This window comes from Ascaphus truei, chromosome 3, assembly GCF_040206685.1.
Source record: "Ascaphus truei isolate aAscTru1 chromosome 3, aAscTru1.hap1, whole genome shotgun sequence".
NCBI lineage: Eukaryota > Metazoa > Chordata > Amphibia > Anura > Ascaphidae > Ascaphus > Ascaphus truei.
In genome coordinates, this window is record NC_134485.1 from 26,538,975 (window position 1) to 26,549,809 (window position 10,835).

Here is a 10,835-nt window from a genome sequence, read left to right on the forward strand (position 1 = left end):
CCATTAACTACCATAATCAGGACCGTAGCAGCCAAAAGAAGTCACTTCTAAAATGACCCATGTAAAACTATGCTAGGGATTATTTAGTCAAAACTATTTAAATACCCAGTACTATCGTATCCTTCAGTCTGTGATCACAAAGTCAGCAGTGCAGAAAAGACTCCAGAGCACTTTTTTAAAAACACATGTTTAATATATACAAAATGTAGCCAGCAAAGTGTTAAAAGCTATACAGTCATAATTTAAACATAAACATTTTATTTTTTTCCTGATTTGGTACGCCATTCCAGCGGGACTTCAGTGACAATATAGGCCGCCTTGAACCGATTAGATGAAATAAATCCCTACATAAGAAAAAGAAATAAAATATTTACCTAGACATGCAAAAATAAGTCAAACAAAAACATTTAGCAAAGCAAAAGTGGTGCAATTCTGAGGCAAAGACATTGCTCCATTTCTATGCAAGAAAATTCTACTGATGTCAATGGGAATTTGCTGCACCACTTTTCCCTTTATGCATATGGGATTGTATCTCCAGACTGCAAAATTGGTGTCAAATGTGGTGTACAAAATAGCACCAAATTTATCAATTAAAGAAGCCCTTTGGAAGTAACCGTTTGGGGTTTGTTTGGTGCTAATTCCACTATTTTTCCACCACAATTTTGCAGCGGGTAGACTGTATAAAATTAAAATGGTAAATGCATCATACATGCAGTGTTCACAAAAAAAAGGAAACCCATTTAGTTTTTCATTTCTTATATTTCTTGGTCAATCCCCATGAAAATGTGCACAATTGTAGGTCTGCTATGTACATTAACATTATACAAGAAGCACAATGCAGACAATAACTGGTCACTAAATTGATGTCACTGTATTTTGTCAACAAATACCAGATACACTGCGGGAGGTTCACGTTCATTAATCGAGAAATAGGAGTTTCCTTCGTAGCGCGTAAATATATTAAACTGTTGTAATCTAATCAAACATGAAGATTACTCAAAGTCTCCTAGCCTCCATCCTTTAATTAGAAAAAAAAAATTTTTTGTAGGAGTTTGACCATAATCCTTGATTTTTCTCCAGCACTTTATAAAACGGGCTTATTTTCCTCACTAAATACCCCCTTTGTAACTGTGCACTTAATGAGGTCATCACGCCGTCACCAATTCCAAAGAATATTTATTAGATGATCAAATAATTCTTAAAATGGAATCTACTGTGACAGACCTACAATTGCTGGAGTTTATGAAAATGTTGGGATCTGCAAGATATGACAAAAATAAATAAATACGGTCCTGTTTTTTTATGAACACAGTGTGTGTATGTATATCTATATAACCATCAGCTCACTGCGGGATAACCTAACTCAATCTTCTTTCAGTGCTCTGATACCTACAGAACGGGAGGGACCTGCAAGGGTTGATGGTGTCATGCCATGAAGATTAAACTGTTGGGTGCTCTTGTCTTAGTATGCTGGATGGGGCCCATGGAATCCTGTGCCATGCTCTTGAAATACTCGTGCTGCAATAGCAACACGCACCGTTTTCTCCAAAGTCTTGGCGATCAAAACGTAACCCATCAATGGTGGAGATCTATAACAACCCAGAGCATTACTGTCCTCAAACTTGTTACCTGAAGAATGAGCAGAAGAAAAAATGTGCTTCTGGTGCAATAGATTCAGATTCCCTAACAACAAAAATAAGAAGACTTTGTCCTAGATTCATTTTGCCCCATTCAAATGGGGGAAAATACTGTGACGTTGTCTAAAACAAGAACAGCTGTTATTTTCCTTGAGTTAACACCTTATTCACAAAGGTAATATGCAAAAATAACACCTGTAACAACTCTCTCGTTAACCTTGACGGAGGCTCGTGACCGTAGGCTGAATATCATTTTGGTGGTAATGAACTAATCTGCATGTGTCATTTGGAATAACTGCCATTAAAAATAACACCGAGCTTTACACGGGATTGAAACCTGATTAATGGCACTTTTTGTGATGGTAAATACTGCAGTATGCTCAGTGTGTGTTAACTTAGATCGGTGTTTTTAAAACGATGATTCCCTGGGCATCCCTAAAAAGGTTCCCTGCCATTTTCAGATCACTTGAAAATTGTACCAAATACAGAAAAATTTACAATGCATCTGATGTCAGACACGCCGAGAAAGGGTTGTGACTCTGAAGAATTTACCGATGTAACTTCTAGGGTTCCTTCACCAAAAAAAAAAAAAAAAGGTTGAAATCCATGACTTGGATAAAAGTCACATTAAAGAATACAGCTCAGTGAATCTGCCCTTTGAAGTTTATGCTGAGAGACCCGGCGCTGCCCGGGACCAAAACCTCCCGCTCCTTCCTCTCTTCACCTCCCCGTCTGCCCCCCCCTCACCCTCCCCCCGTTCCCCTCGTCTCTCTCCACCCCCCCCACCCATGTGCAGCTGTGGTCCTTCCCCCCCTCTGCGCAAGTCCGTTTCCCCCCCCCCCGCGCTGCTCTGATCACCCCCTCTCCCGCACAGCACATAGTGCCACGCACACACAGTGTCACACGCACACACAGTGTCACACGCACACACAGTGTCACACGCACACACAGTGTCACACGCACACTGTGTGTGTGAGACAGTGTGTGTGTGTGTGTGTCACTGTGTGTGAGACACTGTGTGTGTGAGACACTGTGTGTGTGTGTGTGTGTGTGACACTGTGTGTGTGTGTCACACACACACACACACACACACACACACACACACACACACACACACACACACACACACACACACACAGACAGTGTCTCACTCACACACAGACAGTGTCTCACTCACACACAGACAGTGTCTCACTCACACACAGACAGTGTCTCACTCACACACAGACAGTGTCTCACTCACACACAGTGTCTCACTCACACACAGACAGTGTCTCACTCACACACACACAGACAGTGTCTCACTCACACACACACAGACAGTGTCTCACTCACACACACACAGACAGTGTCTCACACACACACACAGACAGTGTCTCACACACACACAGACAGTGTCTCACACACACACAGACAGTGTCTCACACACACACAGACAGTGTCTCACACACACACAGACAGTGTCTCACACACACACACAGACAGTGTCTCACACACACACAGACAGTGTCTCACACACACACACACAGACAGTGTCTCACACACACACAGACAGTGTCTCACACACACACAGACAGTGTCTCACACACACACAGTGTCACACACACAGTGTCACACACACACACAGTGTCACACACACACAGTGTCACACACACACGCACCGGTCCAGAAGGCGCCTCTCTCGTGTCCGGGCACTCTGACCGGTCGGTCCCGGGTGTGGGGGCGTAGCATGCAGCGCAGGCCGCCGAGCGCACGGCAACCTGGAACGGGCGCAAGCCAGTGTCGGGAGGAGGCTGAAGTGCCCGATGAGCGGGAGCAGCCGCCAGGCCGCTGGACGACGCGGGACGGCTAGTGGTGTGACCGGGGGGAGGGGGGTTGGTGGTGGGGGAGAGGTGAGGCTGGCGCCGAGGAGCGGCAAGTGGTGTGACCGAGGGGAGGGGGGTTGGTGGTGGGGGAGAGGTGAGCCCGGCGCCGAGGAGCGGCTAGTGGTGTGACCGGGGTTGGTGGTGGGGGAGAGGTGAGGCTGGCGCCGAGGAGCAGCTAGTGGTGTGACCGGGGGGAGGGGGGTTGGTGGTGGGGGAAAGGTGAGGCCTGCGGCGGAGGAGTATGGGTGTGGGGGAAGAGGTGAGGAGTTTGGGTTCGCCAAGTTGTTCTCGCAATGTGAGGGGTGGGGTGAGGGGGGCGGGAGGTGCGTCCGTGGCCAATGACACAGTGGGAACATAGGGCCAATCACACAGGGGGAAGACATACACACACACAAACATTATTTGAGACTTATAGATATAGATAACATTGACAAAGCTGGGATACCACTTGTAATAATTTTGCAGCTCAAAATAAGCACGTAAAAGTACAAATGTTCCACGCCTCAAGAATGATGAAGCAGCAAAATAAATAAAGTTAATAGATCTAGAAAAACACACCAAAAAAAAAAAATACAAATATATAATTAAGATCAGAACCAGGTAATGCTGCGAATTTAACGTCAGGAGTTTCTTGATATTAAATTATAGTATCGGTGGTCAGTTTAGAGTAGGATGCTTGAAATAATCGCTTGTTGCAAGCCAACCAGTAGTAGCACCGAAAGATATGTTGTGTATAACACATGGCTTCCAAGCATCCACAGATCTAATGTTGCCGTCACAGCCAGTGGCGTAGCCAGTCATGTGTGGCCCCCAGGGGAAAAAAAAAAAAAAATTCAGGGCCCCTCATATCTCTCAATCTCTTCTCCCACTCTCCCTTTGCTCTGTTTCTTTTCCCTCTATTGTACTTATTTTTCTCTGTGTCTCTTCCTTCCTGTATCCTTTCCTTTTCATGTCTGTTTATATCCCTGTGTTTTAACAATTCCCCCCCTATCACCTTTCCCAGCCTGTCTCTCAGACTGCAGCTCCAGTCTCACGCTGCGCTAGTTGAAGCCCCGCCCCCTGACCTAGGCCCTGCCCATCTGCAGAGGAAGGGACTTCCCTCTGTGCTTCCTGCCTGGCCCGCCAACAGGGGGGGGGGGGTGGGTGCCCCAAGAGTGCGGGCCCCCAGGCTATAGCTACGCCCCTGGTCACAGTTAATTACCTCGCTACTGAGGAAGCCGTCGTGGCGATTTTGACAGTGGGCAAACATCACAGATGACACATTTTCATTTACCCTGAAACCAGAGAACTTAAAAAAAAAAAAAAAAAAAAGGGACAATAAAGGGTTTTTTGGGGGTAGGGGGTTTGAAGCCTGCAATTTAGGTGATTTTTTTTTTTTATTATTCCAAAACAAAACGCACACAAATGGAAACTAATAGCCAATACCATACCTTCCACTTTAGTCGTCTTTTTTCTCGGCTTCTTTTCTCCGCTTTGCTTCACGTTCAAGCTTTAATTTTGCTTCAATTTTTTTGCTCTGGTAGATTTTGACTCCAGCAAATGCCAGACACAGTATTAGAGTCTTGGCTGCCAAAATGTACAATAGCAGAGGGAAGTTATCCAAAGCCTGTAATCAAGGAGTGAACATTATCATCTCAGAAACTTAACATCTAAAAAGGAACGGGATGGCAGAGATAGGTGGGGAGCGCGCAAGGTCTCAGCATGGTATTAACCGTAAGCATTTTAAAAGGAGCAGTTTCTAACATTTTTTTTTCTCCCCACAAGATAAGCCAAACACCCTTATTTACAGCTCTGGGGACCACTGGTACCAGGTTTAAATTCCTCCCAGTGAAAACAAAATAGGCGTACAGGAAGCTGCATCATCATTGATTGTGGCTTCCTATTGGATCACCATTTAAATCCCCGGTAAAAACCAGGAAGTAATACATGCAAGGCTGGGGCCATGGTACTGCAGACCGTGCGGAGGCGTCCGCACGCTGAGCGAACAGACTGCCTTAAGGCAGTGTTCGTGTCCATGCGGGCGTGTCCATGCGGAAGCAGGAGGGGGCGCGCTTTGCGTGAGAAATCAGTTAAACTGATTTCTCAATGCGACAGACAGGTCATGTGAACCGCCTCCGTCGCGAGTTCCAAACACAATTTTTTTGTATTTGAGAAAACTCGTCGTGGAGCGCGGCTTCCAAATGCGCGCCGAGGCAGGTACTGGGCCCGGTCTGATTGGGGGGCGGTACTTGTGCGCAAGCCGAGGCGTGCGCTGTAGAACGCACTGGGACCGCAGCCTTACTGCAGAAAAACTAAGTCATAGATCTGCATGCCTTGGTGAGGAAAAGAACATGACTTGAAAGCTCATCTTCATACTCTACACAAAACAATATGGAGAATGGACTAGAAATATACTTGTCTGAGGTGTAACAGCCTCTGTGCCATTAATAAATCAATTGACAAGAAACATATGCAGAAAAAGTTCCATCCCATATTGTAGTGATGAGGTAAAAAAAAAAAAAGTCAAAATCAGACAGAAATCTACGTAGTAACAAAGGAGGGAGAGGAAGTGGGTAGTATGATAACTACTTGTTGGTCCAATAAAAAGGTATGTTAAAAGCTTTCGCACCCCTCAGTACGGAAGGACCCCCAAGAGGTTCGAAAACTTGTAACATAACTACTTCTTGGTCCAAGAAAAGGTATCATACCACCTCCTCCCTCTCCCTCCTTAGGCTGTGGTTATAGTGCCGCCAAGGGCATGTCGCGTCAAAAACAAATGCATTGTCGCCGTCATCGGTGCTTATAGTGCACGCAACAGCGCTACCAAAAATCTGGTAGTCACTGTTATTTGATTTTTTTCGGCAGCGGTCTCTCCTTGTGGCCAGGGAGCCTCTCCGTCCCTCTGCCTTCCCCTTATACGATTTCACTGGCCTTGTAGCCAGCGACGTCGCCTAAACTTGAATTGCAACTATCGCAATGGCATCGGTCGCGTCGCCAGCACTATAAGCGAAGCCTTAGTTACTAAATGGAAGAAAGGACCAACATTGCTACCCACCCCTCTTTAACAGACAAATCAAAACATTTTTGTAGAGCTGCGCTGTTTTATATGCTCGTCTAGCCAGTCTGGATATTTTAAAGCAAATAGGTTAGTTAATCTCCCCCTACTAGCATAAAAAAAAAAAGCAACAGACAGTAAACCGCTCTGTTATTTTGGATAATGCCAGCTGCTGATCTAAGTGCCTGTCACTCTTGCCACCTGGATATAGATATATATATGTAGACCATACGACACAACATCAAGGGACAGCACGCAGGTAAGTAAATCATAAATTTTCTATATTTGATAGAAGACACAAAAACCGACGTTTCGGTCCCCTGAAACATCGTTTTTGTGTCTCTTTTTCAACACAAAGAACTTGTGATCAACTTACCTGTGTGCTGTCCCTTGATGTCGTATGGTTATGAGAGAGAGAGAGAGAGAGAGAGAGAGAGAGAGACAGAGAGAGAGAGAGAGAGACAGAGAGAGAGAGAGACAGAGAGAGAGAGAGAGAGACAGAGAGAGAGAGAGAGAGACAGAGAGAGAGAGAGAGAGACAGAGAGAGAGAGAGAGAGACAGAGAGAGAGAGAGAGAGACAGAGAGAGAGAGAGAGAGAGAGAGAGAGAGAGCGAGAGAGAGAGAGAGAGAGAGAGACAGAGACAGAGAGAGAGAGAGACAGAGAGAGAGAGAGAGAGAGAGAGAGAGACAGAGACAGAGAGAGAGAGAGACAGAGAGAGACAGAGACAGAGAGAGACAGAGACAGAGAGAGACAGAGAGAGAGACAGAGAGAGAGAGAGACAGAGAGAGAGACAGAGAGACAGAGAGACAGAGAGAGAGACAGAGAGACAGAGAGACAGAGAGACAGAGAGACAGAGAGACAGAGAGACAGAGAGACAGAGAGAGACAGAGAGAGAGAGACAGAGAGAGAGACAGAGAGAGAGACAGAGAGAGACAGAGAATGAATCCCTAGCAAGGGAAGACAAAGGACAGCACTCAAGGATAAATGGCAACAAGAAAAACCTGTATTCAGATGGTACAGCACAAACAAGACCAACGTTTCGGTCCGACCTTCCTCAGGGTGACACTACTACTGAATACAGGTTTTTTGTTGCCCTTTGTCTTTCCTTGCTAGGGATGACTGCTTTCTCTGTTTATTTCTACAGGACAGGCACCATACAATTTCACTTTGATGGGAGTGCCAGCTGCCCCTCTGTTTTAAGTGTTTTTGTCACTTTTTTTACTCACCATAACTTAACTCAGTATTATGGTTTGGCCTATCCCATAAGCCTCTCTTGCATTCCCAGTAAAATCAACCCCACACTGATGAGACCCATCAAGGTCGAAACAGCTGTCTGTGGGTGGTTTTCTGGGTATGCACCTTAACCCTGGCTGTGCTCAAAGCTGTGACCATGCAGCAAGCTTAAGCCTATAGGGAACCATGTTAAAAATGGTTATTGAGGCAAAAAGTGACACTGTGTGCTCATTTGCATGTCATTTCTCAGAATCCCTTGCTGCAGTGGAAGTGCTGTATGATAATGGGGAAAGGCGGGGTTGCAGACCTGCCTAAGACATGCAGATGAGCATACAGCTATATATATATATATATATATATATATATATATATATATATATATATATATATATATATATATATATATATATATACATACACGTAAAACTTTCCCGCTTGCTCAGATAGCCCGCAATGGCGCCACCCCTCCTCCCCCTCGCGTGCGCAAGTTGCAGGACACCCGGCGCTCAAGCTCAGCGCAAGCGGGGACCCAGCCTTTGGCCTGGGACATAATGCCTCTCAAACGTGCTGAGGCGCGCTGAGGCTCAGGGAAAGCGGTGCTTTCCCTGGCCTTACACAGCGCGCCATCAGGGGGCGGGCCAGTGACGTCACGGAGCTGGTTCGCCCTCATTGGGCGAACCGCTCACGTGACCGGCCCTCCGCTCCGGCAAGAGGGGAAATTTCAAAACGCCGTCAGACACACGCTTCCCCAAGCGTGCTGACGCGTGCGCGAGCCCCTGCTAAAGCCACTCTCATTGCGGCTGCAGGGGCTCAGTGCCGAGCAGCAGCGCGGCTCAGCACGGGCGCTGACCATGTCCCAGGCCTTAAGGAGTGGAGACTAAATCAGGCATTAAGAAAAAGGACTTTACTGGTCAAGTATTAGGTCTCCCTGATAATGAGGGAGACTTGGGATTACAACATGCTGGCGTGTAAGGCTTGTTATATAGTAGACGCTAGTGCGCGCATCTGGCGGTGAACATGCGCATTTAGCCGGTAGGCTGCAAGCGGGCGTGCGGTTAGGGGGGCGTGACTGACGTTGCAGCGTTAGGGCCGGGCTGTGATTGGTCCATGGCCCAGCAGCAGTGCTAAAATACAATTTTATTGTAATTTCCCTGGTCTGCCGCGCCACCGCTCACGGCCGTCCCTAGTATAGAAACGTCTGGCAAACACAGTCAATTCTAATTGACGCGCGCGCACTATATTACAGGCCTTAGGCTGCGCCAATAGTGCCGGCGACGGCGCAGCAAAACAAATGTATTGCCGCCGTCGCGTGCACTTATAGTAGAAGCGACGCGACGGCTTGGTCGTCAAGCCAATTTGATTTTCCCAGCGACCGCAGCGTGACATCACAGTCGCGTCGCTGTCACTATAAGCGCAGCCAGGCTGCGGCCATGCTGCCGCTGAGCGTGCTTGAAGAGATCACTTCAGTGATTCCCAATAAGTATGGCCACGCTCAAGCGGCGCTCAGGCACGTACGCTCTCCAAAGCTCAGCGCTTGGAGAGACAAGGAAATGGATTTCCACGCTTACAGCAGGGTCACAGTGAGGACTAGTGTTGAGCAGCCCTAGGTTACACCACAGCTGAGGTGCGTTATTCTGCAATGTTGGCATAATTCATTGGTTGTGACGTCATTTACATTATTACCTAACCCTGTCACTGCCATTTCTCTGGCACGGACAGGGATTAAGAATATTTTTATTTTAAAACAGGGCTCCCAGTGACACTAGAATAAAGCTACATTTTAAAAAAATATTTATAAAAACTACAGGTTCGCATGGTCTCATTTTGCTAGCTGTAACCCAAGGGGGCTCGACTCAAGTCCCCCCTTACAGGTCAGATTTCAGGATAACCCAGTTTCAGCACAGGTGGCTCAGTCAACGCTGAAGCTGGGACTGATTGAGTTACCTGTGCTGAAGCTGGGACTGATTGGGCATGGATATGGATTGGGCATGGATATGGATTGGGCATGGATATGGATTGGGCATGGATATGGATTGGGCATGGATATGGATTGAGCATGGATATGGATTGAGCATGGATATGGATTGGGCATGGATATGGATATGGATAGGGCATGGATATGGATAGGGCATGGATATGGATTGGGCATGGATATGGATTGGGCATGGATATGGATTGAGTATGGATATGGTGGCAGTCACCATTTTAACGCAGCAATCCCTGACCGTTTAGCGTGGGTTTCTTTTTTTTTTTTACAGGAATGGGGGAGGTGGCACTTATTCCCTTGCACTGCTCTGTGCACCGCGCGGGTTACGTGCTCCCTCGCATTACCTGCGCGCCGCTCTATGCCGCGCTCTCCCTGCTCACCTTCCAGTTGAACTCCGGCATCCTGCACGCGCCACCGCTTACGTCACAGAGAAATCACACGAATCCCCCCACCACTCAACAAGCCAGGCGCGTGTTTGTGGGCGGATCCTAAACCGTCATTTTCACGTCATAAAAAAAAGGGGGGGCCTCCAATCGCGTGAGGCGAAGGTTCAAGAAGCCAATAAGGGCGTGGGGGGCGGAGCAAGCTGCGCGCGCCCGTCTTCTGGAAGCTTCGAGCCATTGGGTAGAGTGACAGCGGCAGCGGTTGTAGCGGCCGTGGTTAAACATAGCGGCCGTGTGTGCAGCTATGGTCCCCTCCCACCCGGGCGCCCGCCAGCCAGCTCCCGAGATATGTCTACTCTGTGCCAGATCTATTAAAGGAAAGTAATGGCTGCTGGTCAGGAATAGAAAGCTGACATGTCATCTGGTGGTGTCGCAGCTTTTCTATTGGACGTGGGGCTGATCCCTGAGCCTGCTGCCGTGTTGTTTCTGGTGGGCACATATTCGGCCTGGTGCCAGACCCCCTTGGTTTTTAGGAAAAGGGAGGGAGAGGGGGTGGTCAACTCCCAGTCCTCGAGGGCCACCAACAGGTCAGGTTTTTCAGTATATCCCTTGCTTCGGCACAGGTGGCGCAGTCAGTGGCAGGATTTTAGGATGTTTGAGGCACCTGTGCTGAAACGGGATACCCTGAAAACCTG

The 10,835-nt window shown here is 47.5% G+C and overlaps 1 protein-coding gene across 4 annotated transcripts; it reads right to left on the reverse strand.

The window, feature by feature from the left end:
* Nucleotides 1-241: 241 nt before the first annotated feature.
* SMIM11 (small integral membrane protein 11) lies at nucleotides 242-10,275 on the reverse strand. Of its 4 annotated transcripts, XR_012800372.1 has the most exons (5): nucleotides 10,138-10,275; nucleotides 4,933-5,108; nucleotides 4,704-4,790; nucleotides 1,538-1,629; nucleotides 242-344 (listed from the first exon to the last, which is right to left on the reverse strand). XR_012800372.1 is itself a non-coding variant. In XM_075593818.1 (3 exons), exons 1-2 carry the CDS (start codon nucleotides 10,156-10,158, stop codon nucleotides 4,941-4,943), a joined length of 189 nt encoding a protein of 62 aa, XP_075449933.1. In that variant the 5' UTR covers nucleotides 10,159-10,275; the 3' UTR covers nucleotides 242-344; nucleotides 4,933-4,940. The 4 variants fall into 4 exon arrangements, 1 of the variants encoding a protein (XP_075449933.1); XR_012800373.1 differs by lacking the exon at nucleotides 4,704-4,790; XR_012800371.1 differs by lacking the exon at nucleotides 1,538-1,629.
* Nucleotides 10,276-10,835: the final 560 nt, after the last annotated feature.

What these genes read in the sequence shown, in the direction of transcription:
- SMIM11 (XM_075593818.1), bottom strand. Translation starts at nt 10,158, where the DNA reads ATGCCGGAGTTCAACTGGAAG. An exon ending in TGCCGGAGTTCAACTGGAAG is followed by an intron (nt 5,109 to 10,137) that starts GTGAGCAGGGAG and finishes CCTTGATTACAG; the next exon opens with GCTTTGGATAACTTCCCTCT.